General features: G+C 35.3%; 2 protein-coding genes across 5 annotated transcripts in view; one reads left to right on the top strand and one right to left on the bottom strand.

Annotated features, from left to right (window-relative positions):
- The first annotated feature begins 8,332 nt into the window (after positions 1-8,332).
- LOC123711046 (dual specificity protein phosphatase MPK-4-like) lies at positions 8,333-9,222 on the top strand. Its single transcript, XM_045663442.1, has one exon. It carries the CDS (start codon positions 8,431-8,433, stop codon positions 9,106-9,108), a length of 678 nt encoding a protein of 225 aa, XP_045519398.1. The 5' UTR covers positions 8,333-8,430; the 3' UTR covers positions 9,109-9,222.
- A 1,851-nt stretch (positions 9,223-11,073) lies between these two features.
- Positions 11,074-26,532, bottom strand: part of LOC123710820 (transcriptional activator GLI3) — a 95,376-nt gene continuing 79,917 nt past the window's right edge. For 2 of the 4 annotated variants that reach the window (XM_045663057.1, XM_045663058.1), the window contains exons 4-20: positions 22,930-23,022; positions 22,308-22,511; positions 21,780-21,954; positions 21,082-21,225; positions 20,293-20,467; positions 19,559-19,753; positions 18,595-18,759; positions 17,913-18,030; positions 17,505-17,677; positions 17,219-17,317; positions 16,623-16,779; positions 16,179-16,302; positions 15,662-15,787; positions 15,097-15,187; positions 14,563-14,712; positions 14,314-14,454; positions 11,074-14,216 (exon numbers count right to left, since the gene is read on the bottom strand). In XM_045663057.1, coding sequence (XP_045519013.1) covers positions 12,234-14,216; positions 14,314-14,454; positions 14,563-14,712; positions 15,097-15,187; positions 15,662-15,787; positions 16,179-16,302; positions 16,623-16,779; positions 17,219-17,317; positions 17,505-17,677; positions 17,913-18,030; positions 18,595-18,759; positions 19,559-19,753; positions 20,293-20,467; positions 21,082-21,225; positions 21,780-21,954; positions 22,308-22,511; positions 22,930-23,022 — 4,313 coding nt within the window. In that variant the 3' untranslated portion in view covers positions 11,074-12,233. The remainder of the gene's footprint in view (positions 14,217-14,313; positions 14,455-14,562; positions 14,713-15,096; positions 15,188-15,661; positions 15,788-16,178; positions 16,303-16,622; positions 16,780-17,218; positions 17,318-17,504; positions 17,678-17,912; positions 18,031-18,594; positions 18,760-19,558; positions 19,754-20,292; positions 20,468-21,081; positions 21,226-21,779; positions 21,955-22,307; positions 22,512-22,929; positions 23,023-26,532) is intronic. The other 2 variants (XM_045663059.1, XM_045663060.1) reach the window with 2 other exon arrangements.

The raw sequence follows: 26,532 nt of genomic DNA, 5'->3' as shown, positions 1-26,532 counted from the left end.
TACCCGTCATAACACAGGACATAATCATAATAAAACACGTACCTTCTATCAGCAGTAGGCATGGCGAAATAGGAGCACTTACACTGAGAACTCGGAATCGGTCGCACTTGATAATTTTTTTAAACTAGAGGAATAACTATACCTAAAGTATTTATTTTTAACACTTTTTAGTGTCACTATTTTAGTCTGAAGTTTATTGCAATACTACATTCATATCAACTGTGCCAAGTTTCACACTTTTATTACTATTTTAAATTCAATCGCTTATTTTGATTTTTCAATCTCTACATATACCCTTCAATTACTAATAATCGTTATAGGTAAACTAAATATCTGAAAGTGTTAATGAATTATTCTTTATGTTTAAATAATCTTCTGTAGTGAGAAGACTTATAATTACGACATCTCGCACGGACTCCACGTCTTCGTCAACCGACTTCGCCGTGTTCTGGGTAGTGGCCCGAGAAGATGTCCATAAGAAACTTTGGGAGCGCTGCCGATAAACCCCGATTACCCAGATGAAAGTGGAAATGGATAGGCCATACACTCCGAAGAGATTCCAATTAAGTGCGCTTGATTAGAATGAATGAAAGAATTTCTTGGCGTCGGGACGTGACGACCACTTCGCCCACTCCTCTGTCGCAGGTTCTTCACCAGTGCAGTCAATCAACTGAAAAATCCCCTTCCTAGTGGGAGTGCCATGCTGTTGCTTTCGGTTTTTAGTCAAATGTGCGGACACGACCGGGGCAGTACCACTGTCTCACAGAAAACCGGCGTGAAGTGTTACAATAGGTTGATCTTGTTGTACTCGCGTTTCGAGCGGTGAGTGAGACTCCTGGAGCCCGTCAATCCCCCTCCCCGTTAAAATATGAAGGTGCAGTTTAAACAGGGGTATCCCGCTGTGGAGAATCCAACGCTGAGCGCCAATTATCGGAACAATCAGTATTCGGTGGTGCACACAGACACAGGCTGCCCTTTCTTATTCTGGGGGGGATCTTAAGGTAAACGGAAGAATTTACCGAAAGCTTCCACGCTCTCAGTGGACTTTAACAATGTTAGGGGGCTCAACTCTAATCTCAACCCGGTTCACTTTCACCTAAAAACTGCGAAGCCGGCCTTATTCTTCCTTACTGAGACTCAGATATGCTCCCCAGCTGATAATTCCTACCTCTCCTACCCGGGGTACAAATTGGAACATTCATTTGTTCCGCGAGTGGGAGTTTGCGTGTACGTCAGAGAGAATATCCTGGTACGGTTCCTGGGTCATCGGGGTGCTTTAGATAATAGAAGTTTCTTGCTTTACTCTATATTAACCACTCGCGTATTACAATAGAATATGAGCGACATAATGACGTGCTAATTGCTATGTACCGAATGAATGCAATTTTAACAGTCAAAGAGATTCGTAGGCACTCTGGCTATGCTCTCGGGAAGTAACTCCCATGATTAAGTTAATTGCTATGAAACGAATGACTGGAATGTAGAAGAGAGTGCCTGCGTCTGGCTATACTCTCGGGGCGTAACTACGAAGATTTAGGAAATCGTCACGCTTGTAAATATGCAAAATGTACGAACCTTGGCACGTACATAGGGATCATCACGATTATAAAACTAAGAAAGCCTGAGGGAGCAAAATGTATATATTGGCTTGGCTTGTACTATATCTGTTCTCGTCGCCTCGAGACGCTTAGGTTTAAAGACTTTATTTTCCAAAAAAGACAAAAGTGTCAGTGTGAGAATAATACTTTAAATTAACATTACATTGTAGAAGTTCCTAAAATAATCACAATATAACGATAGCCGTACACGTTTATGAGTATTTTTGTATTGAGATATACAAAAAGTTTCATAAAGTTTATATCTCAGTTTAATAAAGTTTATATCTCAATTTAATAAAGTTTATATCTCAATTTAATAAAGTTTATATCTCAGTTTAATAAAGTTTATATCTCAGTTTAATAAAGTTTATATCTCAGTTTAATAAAGTTTATATCTCAGTTTAATAAAGTTTATATCTCAATTTAATAAAGTTTATAAGCCGTCGGGGAGACGGGGATGCGAATAGGCTAGGATGCGTATCCGCTTTCCTACTTGCGACGATTGATAAGACTCAAGACTATAGACACCTAGAACGAGCGCTATGTGAGGGGTGAAACAGCCTCAGTCAAAATGTTTTTTAAAGATGCAAGAACAGCATACAAACAAATCAAGACAAAGCGTTTAGCACCTGACACGGCGCTCATCCTGATTGACCACGGGACATCGTTTTGGACACCGACCAAACGGTGGTTCATTCAGTTGTTGACTGTGCAACATTCGGAAGGGCCAGGTGCTATCTGGAGCTCGAGACTGGCAAGAGGATATCCCTGGATGGGCTATCCGACATGTTGCTTAGGCATAGATTGTAGCTGGAAAAATTCTGCGTCAAGATTGTCAAAAATGTCACTGACATTAATAGCACGAGAGGTAACGCGGGTGGCGCCGGTCAGCGGGCTCCGACTCGCCCATAAATATGACGATATTTCCGGAGTAGTTGTCGCCTGGGCCCGGCGTGGGACGCCAACCCTCTTAGTTAATAATGCCCCTTTTTAAGAAAGGGGAGACTTCGACACTACCCTGCTACCTAGCTACTCGGTCACATATAACCTGACTGACTGCGTGCTAGTACGTAGGGGTCCTTATAAAAAAAAAACCATGACATTAAAGTAAAACAATTTCTAATAAGCGAGATTTATATTTTTATTGACGGATCTCATTCATTCACCGCATGGACTAAGCTATACTTAAACTGACAGGTTGAAATAAAGCCAGTTAAAATAAATATTCTAAGGTTGCATTCCAAGTATCGACTGTTCAGCATCAAATTTATTTGGACCACGAAAGTAGTGACGGTACCAATAACAACTTGTTTATGTATTCATTAACAAATTCGAAGAATTTAGTTTAAATATTATGTAACAGTGGAAACAATGATTTGATTATATGAATTACAAATACAATAGGCGATGTATTTTAAATTATTATAATTTAATTTTGTTCATGAAGTTCGAAACTTAGGCTGGAAACGGTCCACGGAAAGGTACCAAAAGGATATTTTTATTTTAATATATTTGTACAAAAAAGAACGGTTCGGTGGCCGTCGATGCACAATCTTATACTAGAATAATAAGTCCTGAGTACATATCTCGTTACAATATCTTCTTACCAGGAAGAAAGGCACACAATATTATCAGCCGTAAGATTTGGAGAAATTCTATTCGTTTGGGAACAAAGAGAGGTTAGACTGATGCATTGCCTCACGATAGTTCTTAAAAAACGCACTAAACACTCACTGTAAACTTCTAAATAGTGGACATAACTATTATCAATTATAATTAACAAAAAGTATATTTCAAAATAAAAATGTGTCTAACGTAACCCGAGTAAAACTTAACAATGACTCAACTAATAAATGTGACGTTCGGCCAAAAACAAATATTTGGGGTCACCCTCAACAAAAAATTATTAAATTGAATTTCGAACAATATTTAAATATAATAATACGAATGTAAGTATTGCCATGCATGTCAGTCATGTGTACTGGTTTTCATTGTTTTAGTTAATTTTGAGACAACGCACATATTTTTTAAATGTTCTGTTTATGACCCATCTGCACTCGCTCGGCAGTGTCCCAAAGTGCTGGAAGACCGCTTCGATACATCCGATCCCTAAAAAAGGCGACCACTCTGATCCGTCCAACTATAGCTATAACCGCCCAATAGCTATAACCTCCTAGTTCTCCAAAATAATGGAATCCATTATTAATGGCCAGCTCTTGAGGTATCTAGAGGGGTACCAGCTGATTAGCGATTATCAGTACGGCTTTCGTCGTGGTCTTTCGGCTGGTGACCTTCTTGTATACCTTACACATAGATGGGCAGAGGCAATTGGGGAGGTGCTAGCGGTTAGTTTGGACAAAGCGAAAGCCTACGATTGGGTGTGGCACAGAGCACTGCTTTCGAAGCTTCCATCCTACGGGCTTCTTGAGAAGGCATTGAGAGTGTCCATGGGCGGCGGTATAACTTAAAATTAGGTGAGCCTGCTGCCCGTTTGCCCCCAGTTCTATAAAAAAAATAAAAAAATAGAATCCGCAAAGAAAGAGTAAGCGTGGCCCGCTAAGTAAGTTGCAGATGAGGCAAGAGCTGGAAAGACTCGGAGCTAGGTGAAATACTAGGTTCAAGACCAAACGCGATATAGAACTACTATGGACGCCCTCTGCCACATGTATCATATAAAAAATGACTGGATAATCAGAAAAATTTTTTAATAAAGGATCAGCAAAGACGAGATCTCAATCTCGCAATTCGCAATCGCAGATCGCAATCTCTGGAGAGTTCACGCATTTTCATAGATCAATATTTACTTTTACCGGGAATTTATTCATTATTACACAACCAAGCTCTTACGTTGTCTTCAAAAATTTGTCTATTTTAATTTGCTCAGTTTAAACTGACAGACAGGTGATGTTCTGTCTATGCTGAAATAGATTAATATGAGTAACATTTACTCGTAGTGTATGTTTTACATTATTTAAGTGCTAAGTTTTGTTTATTTGTTTGCCTTTCATGTTTCTAAAGGAAACACACTGAACATTAAAATACGTTTGACGCAAATCTTACTTCATGAACCTTGATCTTAGTTTCCTAGCTTTTATTAACTATATTCATCTTCTTTAATATCATCAGAACACGGTCATTAGGCCTGGAACTAAAATTTGGTGTCTTTTAAATTGATTTTATAGTTCTATTACAAACATAATTATAAAACGTAAACTTAATATTCTATATTTGATTATTTATCACTAAAACCTGACTGGCACGAGCAGAAGGGTGCTTCTACGCCGATTCTTGCTCTTCCGATCTAAACAAGGAATTGCTTAATAAACTGGATCTGGCTTTCAAAATGTATGTATCCATTTTATATTCAGTCTAAGAAAGTACTCAGTGCTCTCAGTTCCTTATCCGGCTAGACTGGCTTTATATTCCACTCTGTTCAATACTCAAACTCCTTCCTATCTCAAAAACGATTTCAATTTTTTGGGCTTCTCACTTAGCCCCTTCTCTATCTTCCTTTAGATCTCTAATGTACAAACATTACCTGTCCACAGCGTACTCTTAAATTTCCTACTAACTGGTGTGATGCTGTTCCAAAATGATCGCTATTCATGTGCATTTTTTCTTTTTAATGTTGTGTGCTTTTTAGTTTTGTCTAAATAACTTTATTATCTAATTTAATTTTTTTTTTATCAAAATGTTTATGAAAATGTTTTCGCCGTCGCTCAGATTTCAATGATAAATTAAATTTATAATGACTTTAATCGATAAACTAGTGAACCAATTAGACACATACATAAGTTATGTAATATTTTAGCGGTAATGAACTTGGTCGTCTTCCAGCTGGATACCTTGGGTATAGTAAATGATATTAATTATAATAAAATTTATATTTATTAAGCACTGCCGGCAACCACTTTAAACTGTAGAGTAAATTATCATATTTGATCCTATTCTAGAAAGAAATATGTTTATACTATATTGAATCATACAAATACCATCCGTCATTCCACAACTGTCGCGTACCATCACTAAGTGTAAGAAGTCCTTCAAGAAAAGAGCGTAAACATGCTTGAAAGGCCGTCAACGCGCTTGCAAGCCGTCTGGCAATGTGAGGCGATGTGCGGCGGTGGTATCACTTAATCTCTGGTTGAAATGGACAAGAACTGGTGATAAATACTTCGTCATTCTTAATAATAAAAAATACAATGACGCTAAAACATTTTACTTTTTAGCCCCAGATTTGTGTATCGGTTTGGTGATCATTTATTTTTCAAATAAGGTGATCAGAACTCGTGTTGACGGCGTGTACGATGTATGGCGTCGTCTTTTTGGTCTAAGCTATGCCGGTTTTCTCACGACATTTTCCACTAAACGAGTGTTAAATATGTATATAGAAAGCCCATGAATCGCACGCAGGTGCTACTAGACCAACACCACTGTCCACTCTCAATAATCACCAATTATTTCATTTCACAAAAAGCTTCTGAGCTGCATCTATGTACCTTTAGTATTGTCTTTTGTTAACATGGCATTTACACATTAAGAAAACACTTTTTAAACGGATTGAAGCTATGTATTATTATTATAAACTTATAAAAATACATAGCTTCAATGCGTTTAAAAAGTGTTTTCTTAATCTATATACCTAATTGTTTGCTTCAGTGGCGGATTAACAAATATTCAAGATACTGTGACGTTTTAGCCGTCTTTGCCTCTACAAATGTCCTAGATAATTTTTACAATCCAACAATTTCGTTCAAATTGCACGAAAAAAAATTCAATGATGTTTTTTAGCACAAAATTATATACAAACCTCCAATAAGTATTAAGAATGTATGGGTTGAAATAGGGAAGACGGAAAAACATTTTCCTCAATTTTAGGAATAAACTTACTTACTGCACAAGGCTTCAAAAGGACGATCTCTGAATTAAGAGTATGCTTAACAACTGGGCGTGGCTCACACATAAGGCACACAGCGTTCCTGTTATCAACTAAAGGCGAAATAATAACAGACCTTAACCATTCTGTAACTATATTAATAATTCTGATTGACATCCAATTCTTACCAATGTTGCGACATCAGCGCTACTATTGAAATAACGTGTCTCTATGAAAATACATACAAAACCTTCGGGAACCTTCACTATAGGAACTTATATAACACCAGCGCTGCCTCTGCTCTAGAATTCAGTACGTTATATTTATCAAATTAAAATTAAAAAATCTTAGTTACCTGCGCAATAGATCGACAAATAAACATAAATTTAGATAGATAATTCTCGTGTTTTGAGTGTTGTGAAGCTCGCACCTGCGAAGTTAACCTCTAATCTAAAATTAGACGAACAAAAATACTTTGCCAATTAATAGTGAGTGGTAGAGAATGTTCTTGCTGCTTTTTGGAGCTTAGTAATCTTATTCTTCAGTGAGAATCTTTATTTCCAAAGGTCGTGTTAGTGGTGCCGCATAACTGCCACTGTCTCCTATCTTCAGCAAGCCTCTGCACCTGGGTGTTGGATAGCAAGACATTTCAGGGCCGTTACTTGATCAGTCTAGCGAGTATCGTCCTCGACTTCTAGTCCACTCAGTCATCGTGACTGGACTTTTTATAAATATTTTGGAGAGAGTATGTTAAATGTCCGAAAAATCTCAGTTCGAAACAAAGTGTCGAATGTTTTTTTATCTGTAACCTTCTTAGTAAGGACATGTTTGTTTCCTTAGCTATCCAATGAATCCTAATCCTACAGAGCATCCATTTTTCTATTTATATAATACTTCAAAATGGAATAGCAGTTGTGTTAATAATAGATTTTGAAACCGAAACCAAAATAATAAGTTATTAAGAGAATATTTAACTTGTAATCGAAACCAATCAGAACTAGCCTCCTGCGTACCTTCGTGAGCTTTACAAAACACCTCTTCGTTGGTTAATTAACATTAATTTAACCATATTCAATGTATGATATTGTTATCTAGAAAAACAAGTAGTTGAGGGTTGAAATAATTACTAACTTTCTAATTTATTACTAAAGCAAAGATACAAGATTTAACACTAGAACTAAAAGATTATGAATAACGTAACGTAATATTTATATTCGTGAATAACGTAATAATGTTAATACAACTAACTTTTGAATTCTGTTATCAATGTTATAATACTAATTGACTGGCGTAGATTTATTATATCTCAAGACTAACCCTATCTAATAATTTTTTTATAGAATAAATAATTATTGAATTACTTCGGTCTTTGAAAAAATATTAATAAATAAATGTAATTCTTTTAATGCCGCTTTATATGCTAATGAATTGTTTATATATTTTATTAAACTTTTAATTATGGACCTATTGTCAATTTCTATATAAACTCAATTCCCATGGCTTCGAGTGTCTCACTCACTGGAGTTCAGTCAATGTCACCGTAGTTATAAACGGTCGACCTAAATTCGATATTTGGGTCAAAACTCACCGTGTTACCATTTATTTCGCGAAATTAAGATTTTATTAACACTTCGATTGATTTACTGCATCTTTAGCAGGATTTTAAATTACTGTTTATTTGGTCACGTACTGATTTAAACGTAGCGAGTAACAAGCCAACAGATTTGCTTTTGTATGTCAAGAAAATTTAACTAAAATGCATGTAACCTTACATGTATCCATGTAACCTTCATAGAAGAATTAAGAACAAAAGAAATTTCGTCAATCTTCAACCGACAATCTTTCTATCAATCATGACGTCAACGTCAAAATCACACGGTAAACAATATTATAAAAACGCTTCAAAATTAAAATGTGAAACTATTTAAGACCAATGTCAGAGATCCTCTGACTGTAATGTTTGGAGATGCAATCGTCAACTTTCTTTCAATCCAGAATCCGATAATCGCCTTCGGGAGCCTCAAGAACTGGTCCCGTCGTGCCTTGTACAACAAGATAGACCTTTGCACCCAATCCTGCTACAGTCAGATCATCCCCGGACTTTACCTCAGCAATGCCAGGGCCGCAGCAGACCGAGATGTGCTTCGACATCTTAAAATCACCCATGTGCTCACAGTTGAGGCGCGACGCCTACCGAAATCAGCTTTTGTCGATTCCGACATCAGCACACTCTACATTAGGGCCAATGACACTCCTCAAACCAATCTCCTACCGTACTTCCCAATGGCCAATGCTTTTATTGAGGAGGGGATCCAAAAAGGCAACGTTCTCGTGCACTGCCACTTCGGAGTCTCCAGGTCCGCCACCTTAGTGATTGCGTATATCATGCAAAAGTATGGTTTGCGGTATGAGCAAGCATTTAACTTCGTACGACAGAGGAGGAGGTTCATCAATCCGAATCCAGGATTTGTGAACCAGTTGAAGCAGTATCAAAGAATAAATTACGACGTTAGAGGTATTAAACGACTGGAGGCTTACATGAACGTGAACGCCAGAAAGCACAGATACAAAATTGCGTCCTTTGCGGCGGTTTTAGTCGGGATTGTCGTACCGTTGGTTGTCCTGGTTGGTTAATGTATATAATGATGTAATAAATAATACAATCAGTCCTATATTTTTATATGTTTTCAGGGACTTTTTTTTATTATCTAAGGAGCTGTTGGATCTTTTAAGACATTAAATATTACAATTTTATTTTTGAATTGATTTTATTAAAAAGGTTTAGTTTTTATGACCGAATGCGCTGGTGGCGCTGTACAATGAAATATCTTATTTCATAACTTCTAAATGTTTACTCAGATTTCTATATCTGTTCCAGATATCTTTTTTTAAATAGATAGCAATTAAATGTCAATATTGTTTAGTAATTTAAGAATTTTTATCATTATTCGTATTATTATTTTGTAGGACATATATGGTTCTATAATATAATATAAAGAATATGATCAATCCTTCATATTATAAGCACTTGACCTGACAGTTTTTTATCATAATTTAAAAAGATGGAGTACTTTTTGATTGGCGCATGATTCTCACATTTTTAATTGGTAATTCAAATTATTATTTCTATCTGTATTAATACTGTAAAGCAATTTTAAAAGTTCAGTGTTTTCTTTCTTTATAAGATACTGTGTATAGAAAGATATTTATTGAATTTGACATCTGTAGGTTCTAAATTCAAATAAAACTTGGCGCTGATGGCTACAACAATTAGAATAAATTAATAAAGGAAATTTATCAGCGTATGCGTGGTTGCTTTGGTCGGTGAAAGTTTTCAATAATTTTCTTGAAAGAATATCGTAGACAATATTGGTGCGCACATTCCTCGCTGTTACGTCAGCCGTTATGTTAAAATAGACGTTTCTATTTTTGAATGTTGCCAGCAGACTCCCAATAAAATGAATAATAAAAACTGGCAAAGTACGCCCGAGAACCGGTGGTTGGTTCCGTGAATAATAGCTATTTCACACTGTTTCTCATACCACTATGTCTCCTGTATGTCAAGATTTTATATGCTTTTGACGTACGGAAGTATTTGGAAACGAACTATCCTAAAACAATCATAAAAGCCTCAATTATTGAAGTGAAACTTCTTTATCGGCGTTGGAAAAAAAATTACCGTCACATTTTTTGATTAAGCGACACATTTTTCCGTTACACGTCACATTTTTCCGTTACGCGACATCGTTTTCTTGTCCCTACCACCGTTAATTCAAAGAGATTCGAAGCCATTAATAACAAAAATATATAATAACTATAACAATGATAGTAATAATTCTATTACAATTAATGAAATTCTGTAATAATCTCAGTAGTAATAAGGTAAATTGAAATATTTGTGTTATATGTTTTCATGTCTATGATAATAAAAGCCTTTTGTTAAGCTTTATCATATTTAACTTTATTTAAGCAATTCCATAAAGTTGCATATAGTACATAATTTTTCGAAAAATATGGTCATAAAGAAGTGTTTAGAAGTAGTTTCTACAAAAAAATGTGCGCAACATTTTATTTCGTAGCTAATCTCTTTTTAGACTGGTCATTAATAGCGGATATTACAGTGTACGCTCACATATCCCTATGGGATTATTCGACCGGAATATCGCGTGATAAAGCGTATATGCTATACTGCCAGCTACTTTTGTGTTTCTTTAACAAACAAAACGCAATGGCATGTTATTAATTCACAACTACAACTACCGTTGAACCCGAGATTACATTTCAAAAAAGCTTACCTTTTCCCATGAGCCAGACTTTGGTGATTATGGTACATTCTACATATTGTGATAGTATGAGTTCGTGAGCAGTAATAATCTAGTAGATCAAGCAGGCTTAACCCTGAGGTCGTGCGGTCGCATCACGCCGTGGCATGGATTATTCCATCTATATGCGCAAACAATACTGGCTATGAACAAAAAAACAGTGAAAATCTGGCACAAAACGACAACGTGTGTCAGGCACAGAAGTCTCTTACAGACGCAGAATTGTGTGCCTTCTGGCCCCTTTGTGATTACGTATCAGCTTGAATAAAATGCAAAATCAAATACCAAAATAACTTTATTTTATTAAAATATTGTTTAATGTCAAATGTTTGTACAAACAGTAACAATAATTTATTACAAAATACACCATAATTCTAAATTTGTGCGTCACTAGCACCTACATTTAAATCTAGTAATCTCATAAAAACTAACCTAGGAGATTCTTTAATATTACTCTTACAAAACAAATAATGCAAATATTGTACATAATCTCGAAGGCACTTCATTAATAGAGGCACTGGGATTGTATTCCAAGATATAAATCATCTATCACCTATGACAGTCTGATACAAAACCATTGAAACTTTATTCAATTAGTAGGTCAATTATTACTGTAATAATAACAAGGAGACGGACAGCTTTATTCGTGGGACACAACAACTGCCCTGAAGTATTTATACAATGTTTAAGTCAATTGATTTGTTAATAGTCCATGTTTTCTCAACAAGGTGTATAATAAGGCACGTTTACTTGAGAGTAATTGTCAAAATAAATACCAATTAAAAAAGTATTAACAAATACTTTTCTATTTCTCAAGATTAATGTTATTTAACAGAAATTCTTTAAACGAACTTCATTCGAATCCTAAAATGTATCTCGGAATAATTCATTACAACGCCTATATACTACATTATATGTATTTAAATGGAAGACATAAAATTTTACATTATATACAACCTGTGCGTGTCTTTTACATCATGTACTTATTCTAAAAATAATTAGTCAGTCTATATAATATTAACAACGTCAATGCACCGTTTAATACAAGAACTTTAATTGGAAAGCGATGTTAATGATAATTCCATTGGCGCTACAACCTCAAAATGGGTCTCAGATTTCGGTTCCTAAATGTTTCTTAAGAGGCAAGTGGTTCTTTTTGTGCCTGATACACGTCGTCAATTTTTAGGTTAAAGATTTGCGATTTCGCGATTTGAAATGGAAACTCTTATTTAAGTTTTATTATTCTAACGCTTAGCAATTATTTCAAGTGGTATTAGATATAATTTTCAACAATTTTATAATATTTATACTTGACAATTTAGATCCAATTTATATATAACTAAATTTTCATCAGTTGTATAAAAACGTTTTCAAATGATTACGTAAGAATAAGAGCGTATTTGGCATTTTAAATCAACTTTTTAACACAACACAAAGTCACTGAATCATTTGGAGATATTGATTCTCTTCGTAAAATGAAGACAAAGACGTCTGCAAATCATTTACAACCATATTATCACCACCTTGTAAGGGATGAGTGCTGCTGGACACCATCTCTGAACTCTTCCAATTTTCACAATTCTCCACGTACTCCAAAGTTCTCTGATAGGTGTCTTGCCGCATACTATTCTGCTTCTTTCGATTGTTTGAAGCATCAATTTGAGATTGTGATATATCCCACACTTGAACGTCGCTTGGCTGATTTTGACTTCGTAAACTGTTCATGCTACAGTCTGTGTCCCCGTTTTTAAGGGCCTGGTTCATTGGTGGCATACCGTTTGCAGGTTTCTGACTACCCGTTGACATGTTTACGGAGTTCTGTGCTGATTTCATTTTATTGTATTGGTTCGCGTATTCCCATTGGTTCAATTGTCGGTTGTAATATTGGTTGTTAAACTGATTGTTTTTAGGTGGTGGAGGTCCCATGAGGTTTGGCGCTGTATACGGCGGTTGAGGGTACTGTGCGTTTTGTGGATGTTGCAGGTTTTGAGGACATTGGTTTTCATAGTAACTGTTTATTGCTCCACGAGTCATATTACCACTGTTATCGACACTCATAACCGAAGATCGGGACATTTGCATGGGGTGAATTTGACCGCTTTGGTTCATATAGTTCTGGGGATAGTTTGCCATATAAGGCATTTGGGGTTGTGGGCCCTGCATCTGCATATTTTGATTGAATTGCTGCATTACTGGATATTGAGCCATATTCTGCTGAGGCATGGATTGGTTTTGCATTGAATGCTGGTTGTAGCTTTGGTTCGGGTATTGTTTAGTGACGTTAAAACTTTTATTTGGCATTTTACAGTTTTGTCTGTTGTTGTATTGCGCCATATGAGGAGCAGCCATTTGGGAAGCAGCCATGTTGCCGTTCATCATCATAATGTTTTGGTTCTGGTTTTGAGGTGACGGCATATTCATTGTCATATTTGTCATGTTCTGAATCATGGGGCTGGTTATCGGACTTTGTAGACCTGGATGCATGGGGCTGGGTATGCCATGACTCATTGGGCTTGCAATGTTTTGAGGCATAGGGCTCGCCATGTTCATCATTGGGCTGTTAAGGTTCTGTGACATGGGACTTCCGATATTGTTATGCCGTGGACTCATGACCATTTGATTAGGCATCGGACTCATAAGACTCTGCATAGACTGAGGGCTCATTGCGTTGTGTTGTGGTGACATAACACTCATCACGCTTTGGGGACTCATGACGTTGTAAACACTGGGGGGACTCATGATGTTTGGCATATTGTGAGGGCTCATAACACTTTGAGGGCTCATCGCGCTGTGTGGTAAGCTTTGTGGGCTTAGCATTCCATGCGGCATGGTCATGGTTGTTTGTAAATTCGTTTTGAGATTTGTACTTTGTTTTTGTGGCACGGGATTATTCAACCTCATCCTATTAGATTGTTCAGTTTGATTCGCTGTCATCGATTGCAAGGATTGTAGAGGATTACTCGATGGTGCTGTTTGATTTACGGGAGCTCTATTAAACTCTTTCTCGCAATTCTCGTTCGGGACTTCTGGAATAACTTGTTCCTGTAGAGGAGGATTCTTATCGTCGGGCGACTTTGCTAACAGAGAGCCACTATTACCGGACATACTAACATCTAATGACCTTAAATCGACTTGAATATCACTTATATTGAGATCACTACCTATGGCACCTAGATTTTTGAGTAGAGAATCGTCACTAGTTGCAACGTCACTAATTTTGTCACTGGAATTGTTTGTGTTTGAAACTTCGCTAGTTACATTCTCTTTGGTTACTTTTTTATCAGTTTCCGTGTCTGGATCTTGTTTGGTGGAGTCGGTGGCTGGCTTAACCGTGTCGGTGCCCAATATGGATTGGTTAAGATATTGCATCATTTCATCTGGTATCACCAGCTTATTCTCCACCATTTCTCCTTCAGCGACCTAAAAACAATTGTTTATTAATAAAATAATTTTAACGGCTGTTTACTTTTCAAACAAGTTTTCTATTCCTATACTTATTGTGTATATATTAATTTACCTGTTCCAAGTTCACTTCTTGGTTTGGATGGTGAACCTGTGCAGTTGTTATAACGACTGTAGCGGTTGAATTTGACCGTGATTCCTTGTATGTGTTTGTATCGTGGTCATCTTCGGTCTTAAATTGGAAATTCGGGTCGGCCTGGAATATGATCGAATCGGTTATATTCCTGATAATAGTCAAAAGTTCAAATGTTAGCAGCACTAATGAATAATTTAGCATTTATAATTTCTATAGGCTTAAACTTACATCAGTATATGGCTGATACTGCTGGTCACTCAGATTCGATTGCTCTGACAGTCTCCTGGCTTCCTCCTTGACCTGAATATTAGGATCCAGCTCAAGTGACAGTTCTTCAGCTCTCACTTCTGTGCAGGTTACTCCCCGTAAAAGTACGGCCTGTAAAAATACACAGGCGTTATTAATAAGCAAGATTGAAAGGAGCCGATATAAACATAATTCCTTATCGAATTTAATACATATTAAATTAGATAAGGAATGATAAATGGTAAGTAATGATTTTCTCTTCACAAAGTGGTTGGCCTGGAAGAGATCGCTCGAAAACGATGTGGCCGCCAGTTTTTATATTGTAATGCAACGAAGTGTTAGTAAATAAATAATATACAATATATGTCCAAATTTCTCTTTTCTGTAAATATTCCTAATTGTAATCCTCATGTCTTCATTCATTCATTACTCTTAAGTGCTTCAATATTTGATTTTAATGAATGTTCAATAAATATTAAGATAATCGATAAAATTTGCGAGGATACAATTTCTTACCTGATTGCCTTGAGAAGTTCTGACAGCCTGGACAGCAGCAAGGGCTGATGATGGAGGTGGAGCGTAGCCCACACATGACACTTGACTAGATCTAAAACATTGTTGTAATTTTTATTTCGAAAGTTTATTTATAAGTAATCTTACAGCTACACTTGGACAATATAAAAATAAAAATGACTATTAAATATTATTATTAGTTAAATAAAATATACGAAATAGAAAACATAAGTCAATTGTGTACATTCATCGATAAAAAAACACTAGTTCTTCATAAATAGTTAGCTAAAACCCGAAACATTGGCGAATTACGCAGATAATTCGTGTTCAACTCAACAATAGTGAAAATCTTGTCGGTTACGGGTGAGGGATTCTTAAAAAACTTAATGACAGCTTTAAGCTACTTAACTACGAAATGTGACGGAGGTCGTTAGTTAGTACATTTTAAAACTTGACTTTAGTTAAAAGTTTCGGTAAATAAGACCCGACAAACAAAAGATCTATCGTCTGAAAGTAACGTCAGAGACTGTCGTTTTGTATGCATAATTATTGACAGCGTCCTAATTACCTCCGACTACTGTCCGGTGATAACTGATCATAAACAGCTGGTTGCGACACTAACCGCTGGGCCACGTGAGACGTCACACCGCCCACCACAGACGCCTGGCTGCTCTTGCGGGATATGTCAGATGATCTGTGAATATAATGATGGTAATTATGCAAAAAAGCCTCCAGCATAGTACCTTAACACATAAGAGAGTTGGACGAGAGATTGTATTGTATATTTTGCTCATTTACAAGCGTGACGATTTCCTAAATCATGGGAGTTACGCCCCGAGAGCATAGCCAGAGGCAATCTCTTTGACTGTTAAATTGAATTAAATTATTTCGCTCATATTCTATTCTTATATCAAGTGATTAATATAGAGTAAGACAAGATACCTCTATCATCTAGTGTGTTTTAAATGATAATGAATATTTAAATGATAATGAATATTTAAATGATAATGATTATGATAAAGAATTATTTGTGCTGTAAGAATGTGTGTATTTGTTGTAAATATCTTAATAAAATCAGTTTTTACCTGGCACTATACAGGCTACTTCCAGAAGAAATGCCGGAGTCTCGTCTCGCGTTTGGAGGTCCCGTCTTTAATTCAACAGCCACATTGGTGCCCCCAATTTCTGTTCTACCGGGCATAGGTCCACCTGCAAATATGGATTCATAATGTTAATTAAGGAAATATTGTTTCCCGAATTTGAATTGAAACGTTGCCCATCACCCAGTTCACTATGAAAGTTTCCTTTTTTGAACCATAATGCTAATTTTAAATTACATTCAATAAGTATGTATTTATTCTTATTATATCACTTTAGTACTTATAGGTAATTTTCTTGTCTTCAGTTTATAGTTTATAGACACATACTGACACAACTTTATAAGATTTTACTGTGTTAACGATAAATTTACTTTCAATGTAAAAATGCAAAAAAATCAATTACAAGAATAATAAATGCCATTTTCTTACCTCCAATATCTGGAGCATGTAATGGCATCAGCCTTCCGAGACCCATCTTGTGGCCCAATCGAGGAGCCTGGTGATGAGCTCTCGGTTCCCCGATTGCCACCATGGCTCGTAACATCAGCGGCAGTTGGCCAACTTCACCTACTACCTCTTGTTCAACCTGAAAGATAAATTGAAACGTTAGATCTCAGTTTTACATAGATTTCGACTATTAATATTGTTTAGCTTCTAAGAGATGAAGTAGCATTTTCTACTTCGGATTTACTGACATTAACTAAGCACATGTTATGTGTTTGTGTATAGTTTAATATTTAGTTTAAAAGCGAATAGTTTAGCATTTAGTTTAAAAACCAATAAGTTAACATTTACCTTAAAACCTAATAGTTTAACATTAAGTTTAAAAGTCAATAGTTAAACAATTACTTTAAAAGCTAACAGTTTAACATTTAGTTTCAAAGCCAATAGTTTAACATTTAGTTATTTAGTTTAAAGTAGGAGGCGAGTGGGACATAATAATTTCTCAAAAATTCTAAATTCAATAGCTCTGAACCAGGACCGTAAAATAAAAAAACAAACTCAATAGTATTTTTAAGGCATACCTCTCCATCTATCCTGAAGTACGGGACACCATGTTCGTCGCTAAAACCACCGAGACCAGAACCACCGTAGTCTAAGTCTCCACCACATTGAGCAGACAACTGAAAATAATATTGGATATTTTTTTATAAAAGTGGCTTATATTTATATTATTTATCTAAGATTAGCTTACTGAAAATTAAAATAATAGTGAAATCGGTTTCCATAGTTAACTATTGTTTTCATAGTTAGAATAAGTTTCTCCTTAATTTTCAACAAAAACATATTATGAATCTTTATCGTTCTCACCTGATGACCATTATGCATCCCATGAGGTAGAGGTGATGCGGGACTCTCGCTCTTGACAGAGGCTGATGAAGTATGACCTCGTATACCAATGGGTACTCCTCCTTCCTCTGAACGCGGTGAAGACCCAGCTCCTCCACCACCCGATTCAGCTGAATCATCACCACGATTGCATCCTGTAATATTTTTTCAGTTTTATTTTTACGTGTTCTATTGAAATCGGCAAATATTAATTTACTCCAGTAATTCGAGTGTAAAAGTATGCACTAATTTCACGATTAAAACAAAACTTTAATTATAAACTTGATTAATTCATGAATGCTTCAGACCAAACATTTAATAAATATCTTACAGTAGATAGTAGTACATAAGAACATTTTACGTTTATCTTTAACTGACTGACAAACTGACCTTTATGTTTCTTACTGGCGTAAAATTCAGCTCCATGAACTGTCTTAACATGTTTCCGAAGAGAGGATGGGTCCGTGTATCTCTTGGTACAGCCTGGGGCTTTGCATACATATGGTTTCTGAAAAAGATATTTGGAGATTATAATTACATACAGGTACCGGCAAACTTCTTGAGCATTAAACAAGGGAGTGGGGAAAGTTTGCGATCGACACGTCACTCTCCCGCCGCGCAGCAACGATTTTAACGAGAGTTATCCGACCTAACGTTAGTTAAGTTAGAAATAAAGACAAATGTCTCAATAATAAAAAACGCAAACCAAATGTTAACGACCTTCTTACACTTATAGTTATTAAAATGTAGAACTTGGCAGTAATACAAAATTAAAAGGATTGGTAGTATAAATGAACTCATTGGTTTTTCATTTAACAGATGTTTCACTAAGTTTTAGTCCAGCGTCGCAATTTCAATACACCTATTTTATGTCATAAGGCCTTGTTTTAAACGATTATAGACAGTTGACACTTAGCTTCGACCATGCTGTTTTGCTGCATTTATTTGAACACCCATACAACCGCTATTTAACTTTACTCGAGGTTAATTTTTTTACAAGAGATGTTCATCCGGTTCATCATCATCAACTGATATTTACAATTCTTATGAAATAAAACCTTTTTAAACTTACCTCGTTGCTATGTGTTCTGTTCTGATGTTTAGCCCTGTCGCTAGCGTTTGAAAATGCTTTCGCACACCCGGGATATTCACAGGTGTACGGCTTTTCGCCTGTGTGACTCCGGAGGTGAGTTTTTAGATTTTCCAAACGGGAGTATGCTTTACAGCATCCTTCGAACTGGAAAAGCAATCTTTTGTTGAGAACATTATACCTTTCAATAATTTCATTTTAGTCATAAATGGCATTGTATGTTACTTCAAGAAGGGAAAATATTGCTCAAAACCACAAAAAAAAACAAATTATTTTTGAGGTTATAGTTCTTTTAAAAAAAATTATGTGAGTAAATTTTTACGATGCGAGCGCAAACCGTCACAAGAAACCAACACCCTGACGTTAGCTATAGTCAACATTTTAGATTTTTCAATTGTTAGTGTCGTTAGTTTCTACAAAGGTAAAATATTTTTTTTGAAAAGATTTTTATCTTGTAATGCCAAAGGAGTATAACTTCTAACACGTGTTGTTAAAACACGTTTATTTATATGAAAAATGGTGACAATAGTAGACATTCAGTAGTGGGCTGATAAATGTAAAAAAAAACCTTGTTTAGTGTCTATGTATATACAGATACATAATCCGCTGTTTTACAAAAAATACTAGTATTTTATATTATTCATTTTGATTATGATGCTGAACTTTAATAAATAAAATAAATTCATAATTAAGAAAACACTTTTTAAACGGATTGAAGCTATGTATTATTATTAAAAACTTATAATCGTTTGGCGTGCTTTTCAGCGTGCGTGGTCACGGCGACCTAATTGAACCACGGTGAAATAATTATAAGTTTTTAATAATAATACATAGCTTCAATCCGTTCAAAAAGTGTTTTCTTAATGTGTAAAAGCTATGTTAACAAAAGACAATACTAAATGAATAATATTTTACTGATGATAAAAAATTCTGGCTAACCACTTACCGTGCACTTATGTGGTTTTTCACCCGTATGCCTTCGCATATGCACGACCAGCATATATTGAGCTTTGAACGGCTTTTCGTCTCTCGAACAGCCGACCCATCGGCACACGAATGCCTTTTTGCTCGCATGAATGTGGTCTGTGTTTATGTGTTTCACGAGGTCATCTTGTGTCGGGAACTCTAGTTTACAATCCACCTGTAATAGCAATTTAATTTTAATATATATGAGTAAATTTTAAAGCAACATAATATATATATACTAATGGAGCTACAACCTTTTAGGTTTGTGCCTTAGATTTCTATATTTGTTCCGTAATCATTTCTAATAGGCAAGCAGGTCTAAGACATTGTGGTTTCCTCACGATGTTTTCGTACCTTACGCGAATGCGCACATACACAGAAAGTCTATTGGTACACAGCTAGTGATCCAACCGACGACCTCAGGGATGATAGTCGCACGCGGAAGCCACTAGGCACATATAATATAAACAGTTACGACTTGCGATATTAATGGCTGGTCACCTAACATATATGCCTATACTAAAAGATACAAAATGAAACAAAATGTTGTGAGAGTCGTGTTTCGAAACGTTGGAGCATGTTTTCGGGATTTATGTGTTGATAAATAATGAATAGTTAGAAATGAAGTATGCTGTCATGAATAGGATTAATTTTGTTGTACGTTTTCTCGTATCTTAGCAGTTTATTTTTCACTAACTATCGTCTATCACCTACCCAGTGGCAATTCGTTTCAATGAAATCCCCTGGCTCATCTTTACAGTCGATGCCATCGTGCACCGTGCTCTCTGCAGCTGCTGAGAGAGGTTTGCAATGCATTTCTCGGGACATAAGACTTTGGGGTGACTTGCGTTGGTTCATAGCTGTTGAGGCACTGTAATGCAAATGTGAACTAAAAAAAAATTTAAAGTTTATTATTGTTCTATACAGAATTAAAGGGATTTATTTTCTTAAAATATTTGGAAAAGTTTATATTATATTAATAATTTTCATTGAGAGTTATCTTGTTGAATTGTCCTAGTCGTCTTTCGTCTCTTGACAAAACATTCACTAGGTACTTTAAGTTTATGAATCAGACGCCAAATGAATAAAACAAATATACGCACATACGGCCAATGCATAGACAAATGTACAAAGTGTATCGTAGTGCAATTACGTACATTGTAATAATAACAATTAAAACAATTATAAATACAGATCTAAAATAAATTGAAAAAATTTCCCCCCATTAAAGTGTTTTTCATGTTAATGCATTTTCTCGCTGTAATTCGATACTTATTCGCTATACCTGAACTCCACGGGCGAAGAGTTTCAACTCTCTTAAAGAAGAGAAAATACCCTTATATTTTTGACAATCTTACGTAAAACTAAGAACGTCTACATAGAATAAAAATAGTTCCGATATTTAATATGCAAAACGTTTAGGTACGAAAAAATATTTAAAAACATGTTTTAACGACTTGCGAAAAATGTATTTTTTGTAAATAAAATTAAATGTTTATTTACCTATCAGCTTCCATAACACTAGTGATTTCCTGTTGTTGTGGAGGCTGCTGCATGTGCTGTGGTGGTGTTCCATCTAACCTCAAACCTTGCCCGACATCCACTGGAGCGCCTATCAGTAACTGGGTTGGTGACGATATGTGAGATCTGTAAGACGATGTTACAAAAATGTAATAACTGTTTAAAAAATAATAGTTGCATGTATTTAATAGTTGCAAAAGTGAGTATCAGCTCACTTTTTAATAATTATTATTATAATTTCTACAAAAAAATCTGATTAAATTTACCGAAAACTAAAACCGAGAGAATTGTTCAATTAATAGCAGGTTTACGAATATTATGGAACTCCTCTTGGTCCTAAGTACCAGGATATTAAAGTATATAAACCTTTTTAGGTCTGGGCCTCAGATTTTTGTATCTATCTTTGGCAAGTAGGTGATCAGCCTTCTGTGCCGTACGCCGTCGACTTTTTGGGTCTAAGGCAAGCCGGTTTCCTCACGATGTTTTCTTTTACCGTCCGAGCGAATGTTAAATACGCAGACAGAAAGTCCATTGGTGCATAACCGAGGATTGAACCTATGACCTCAGGGATGAGAGTCGCACGCTGAAGGCACTAGGCCAACACTGCTCCATGTTAAAGTGTATAATAATGAAAATTAGGGAATTATAAAGATGGTCAGTTAAAAATGTATAGTTTTTACCTATGGATACCAGCAACGAGGTGTGCATGAGCAGCATGGTGCGCGGCGGCAGCCGCGGCCTGCTGGTGTGCGGGGTCCAAAAGCACACCAGCAGGCAACACTCCACTACCTCCGCGAGCCAGGATTTGCTGCGCTAGCGAAGCGTGGGAGAGTGACAGAGCTGGTGATATTGCACCTGAAAAAAACATTATAGAAGATACCTTCAGATGACAAGTTCTCTTGTTGTTGTAAACAATACGACATGCAACGGTACTATATACATTATAGAGAATCCTTCAAGAAAAGAGCGTATTAACTCTGAAAAGGCTGGCAACACACTTGCGAGCCTTCTGGAAATGTGAGCCTCTGTGGGCCTAGTGACCGTTATATTATAAAATATTTTCTAATGTTTTTGCATACCAACAGCGAAGCTCGTAAGAATCCGTAAGCATAAGATTACATAAGAATGTTACGGGTTAATATGAACTACCGTATAATGAAAATAAACTCTAATAAGGACGTCAGATTTCGATCTAGTGCAAAACTCACCAGCACTAAGATGCCCATAACTCCCCGTAGAGGCAGCAGAAGGTGCGCGTACAGCTAAGCTAGCTGGAGATGCCCTGATGACGGCAGCCAGATCTAATGATTCCGCTGAGTAGGGGCTCCAGGAAACAGCTCGTTTTCTATTAGCTGATGCACTTATCGCTCCGCCGGAGAGACGCAAACGATTTGGTGATGCTAATCTTGAACCTAAAATGATAAATTAATACGCCTAAATACTTCTGTAGCCAGCTCATTTATTTTATTTTTCCTCTCAAACATCACACATGTCACAAGGACTACAATGAGATACTTATGAAAATATGTTATAGAAAGCGTGTGTAATAATAAACATGAAAACTTATGCAGCGCCAATCAGATCCATGAAACTTCCTCACAATCGAGTAGACCGCAATATCACAGCACACACCAATATCGCTGATAAAAAGAAAAGTATGTTAGACAGCTTTTTTTTTTCATTTTATTTTCAGCCTCAATTGTCTATCTGATATAATCTATGTTTCAACGACAACCGACTTCAGAACCTCCTGCAAGGTTATCTGCTACTGGTAGTAGTGTCAAAATTATGTTTTTTTTAAAGGAAATATGTTGTTTAAAGTAGAATTACCTTCTAAACCCAATTGAAACTCCTGACTCGCAAGTGTACTACCCGCGTGTAGTTCTGGATGAAGACTTCTTGCAGCACTCAAGTACTCAAGACCTGAAAAATAATTTAGTGAGTAAATTCATACATTGAATACATAAAAAGTTGAAATTTATTTGCCTAATTATTGCAATTTAAATTCAGCAATAGTAATTTTAATATTTTTTTTTAGTAATTTATATTTAGCAGTAAGTCGAAATACTACTCGATATAATCTTACATAAAACATTATTCTAGTTCTACTTAAATATAATTTAAAAAACAGTAATTTATTACAATTTTAAATAATGTCTGAGGTCACAGCTCGTTACGAGCTAATCGCTGCCATGACGAATCGAGATATATTAATATGTCAACTCGAATATAAAATGGCGTAAAAGATTAATAACTTAATTTTCTTAGAAATGAAACTAGTTCACGCAACAACATCGCATTAACACTGATTTATTCTTATTTTATCATATTGGTATCCGTCGATCTAGATCTTTGTGTTAAATGCCGACATAAGCAATTTGTAAAATTCTTGACTTATATATTCGTAGTTATATATGTACACTGTAAATGGTAACTAGTTTATTGAATAGAACATTAATTTTTTTTTCGGTTTTATTAAGGTAAGGTATTATTAAGGTTTTAATTCGAATTTTTTGTTGAATTCTTAGTAATAGAACCTATATATATATGTTATAGAACGGAAGACAGACGTGTATAATTTGATATTATAGACGAAAATGATTCCGTCGGATTTAAATATTAGAAGATCGCCGGTCTGCCTTTTAATAATTGGTAGCTTCTTATTGAAGGACTGAAGCCGCCTTCGTTAAATACCTAGACGAGCTGCTGGTTCCACAAGCGGGGAATTTCGAAGAATATTTTTTTAACAAATTCTCTCTACACAAAGACATCATTTACATTACATTATAGCCTAATATAAGACTTAACTAACCTTATTTACTATAAAGGATATTTAAGATCAAGTCACTATTAAGCCACTTATTCCCTTATTACTTATATTATTATATCACTTATTCCACATCATAAAGTTGAATACTGCCTATGAGTAGGTAGGTTTAAAATAGCAAATCATCAAACAACACTTAGTTTTAATTAGAAGTAGCCTTTCTAGCACCATTCACACCATTTTATCAACTAGATAATCGTTAACTCTGTAGTAAGCCTTTCTATTAAGAAGACACTTCTTGTGTAAAAGACTGTGACACTGTTTGGCACTGACGACTAACGTCACACTAATTTAGTAATTAGACGTCATTAATATAACGTGATTTATTTGTATTTTTAATAAATTTAATATACAAATAATTCACGTCTTAAACTAATATAAAAACGCTAACTAACAATATATTTGTTGACAAAAACGATAACTGCAAAGTGATTGTTTAGTTATTAATCAACAGTACGTGATGCCAGTTAATTATATGTTTGAACATGACAGAAAATATTTTACTGACTGGTTTTGAGCGAATCTTTGACTGTGATTCTTAGGAGTTGTAAATTACGCTTTTTTTATTTCTGGTAGTTGGAATTAATTTTTACAGCGTACTCAGGAAAGCGATTATAAAATGAAAATTTGTTTATTTATTATAAACAATTTATTAAAATTTTAAGTAAAAAAATATCTGTTTCAGTTTTACCAGCTCTTCTATAACAAACTTTATAGTAACTGATGTAAGTGAGTGTAATATAGAATTGTACGTTAAGTCTATGGTTATGATTTATTATCTATGTCGGAGCGTTACTATCTACCGATTGTTAATAAACTTTATTATAAATAACAATATTAAAGTCAAATCAGTCCAAAAGCGTTACAATACTTTATAAAACTGGCAAAATTGACACGGCAATACAGCAATAGAAGATAATTCCTCTGACAAAGAAATATAATCGAAATATAGTTTTTATGTCTCTCGAAAGCTTAATAATTTTATTCTGAGTCAGTTTCACTCGCAATACTGTCAATATATAAATGTTTGCATGAGTTTAAAGTCCAGTATTATAACCCTATTACGTTATACCATACACCGAAAGATTTAAACGACTTGATTAAGTTTCCAAATAATGGCGTGTAGGCGTGAGAGACCACCAATTTAGGGGACACTCAAGAAATCGCGATTCCGAAAATCGCGTATAGTGTGGTCCCTTTTGTAGTGCCGCGTACGTCTTCATTCCGTGAGAATCGATAAAAAGTTACGAATGCCGTCTTAGGGAATTCTTTTTACGAATAGTCGAATATTAATTCGATTGAGCCGCTTTTTATTCGAATGTGTTATCGTCTCCGATCGGGCGTAAAATTGTCTATGGCGACCTGATATTTTAATTAGGTAAGGCGGCATGATCAATATGATTCAAAGAATAATATTATTTGAAACGTTTAAACATCTGTGGAAATAAATGGACGGACTAAATTATATTTTACATAGTTAATAAATTTTATTGCAGTTTTAGCTTAGCGGCTTCTGCGTGCGACTCTTATTCCTGAAGTCGTAGGTTCAATCCCCGGCTGTGCGTCAATGGACCGAATGTGCGCATTTAACATTCGTTCGAACAGAGCAAAACATCCTGAGCCAAAAAGTTGGCGGCGTGTATCAGGAACGGAAGGATCTTCTACTTGCCTATTAGATTGACAAATGTTCATGAAACAGATACAGTAATCTGAGGCCCACACCTAAGAAGGTTGTAGTGCAAATAATTTATTCATCACTTTTAGTTGGTATAATTGCCACAAAATGGCGTTACTAAGAAAACCCAAAAATTGTGAATTCTTTCCTTTTTACATTTTTTGTTTTTCTTAGTAAGCACTAACTTAATCCGTCCAGAGTTAAAAATCGCGAAAACCCGCAATTACGACTCGTAAAATGATATTGCCAGTTAATTTAAGTTTTCCAAAATGTTGGCGTAAAATTAAATTGCTACCAAATAGTATTAAAACATCAAATGTCATAAAACTGATTAGTCTGCGTTGTTTTAGCCACATTCAGGGTTGCCGCAGTTTAACACAGATTATATTTTGGTACTCCTTGGTTTTAACTCAAACTGTTACAGTGTGTCAGTGTGGGCGACACATATTATGTTTAAGATATTTATTATTTTTAGAATTACTTCATCAAGATCAAGTTAAATTGATAATTAAACATTTGTCTCTTTTTTTTGGAAAAGTTTATATTCTGACAAAAAATTATGTTTACTGTAATTGTTATATATTATAAAACAATAAATTTTTACTTATACTATAGAAAAAAATATTATATAATATGATGTCGTTCAAACATAAACATAGAAAGTCAAATTAAAATCACAACAAATTATGTCAATCAGCTGTTTGTAATTTTATAAATTAAAAACAAATTAACAACGGTGATACTCAGCGATATTTTTAATATAAATAGAATAAATCATCACCAGTTCCAGCGTAATTCCTGCTAAGTCATACATTGTTTTATTTTAAAAACCACATTCTCAACACATTCACTAATAATTTTCATATAGAGAGAATACTTGAGAGCTCATCATAGACAATAAATATGAAACACGAATGTCAGAATTGGTCGT

This window comes from Pieris brassicae, chromosome 6 (genome assembly GCF_905147105.1).
Source record: "Pieris brassicae chromosome 6, ilPieBrab1.1, whole genome shotgun sequence".
In the NCBI taxonomy this organism is placed as follows: Eukaryota; Metazoa; Arthropoda; class Insecta; order Lepidoptera; family Pieridae; genus Pieris; species Pieris brassicae.
Note: the sequence above shows the minus strand (reverse complement) of the source record. Positions and strands in the feature narration are given on the sequence as shown.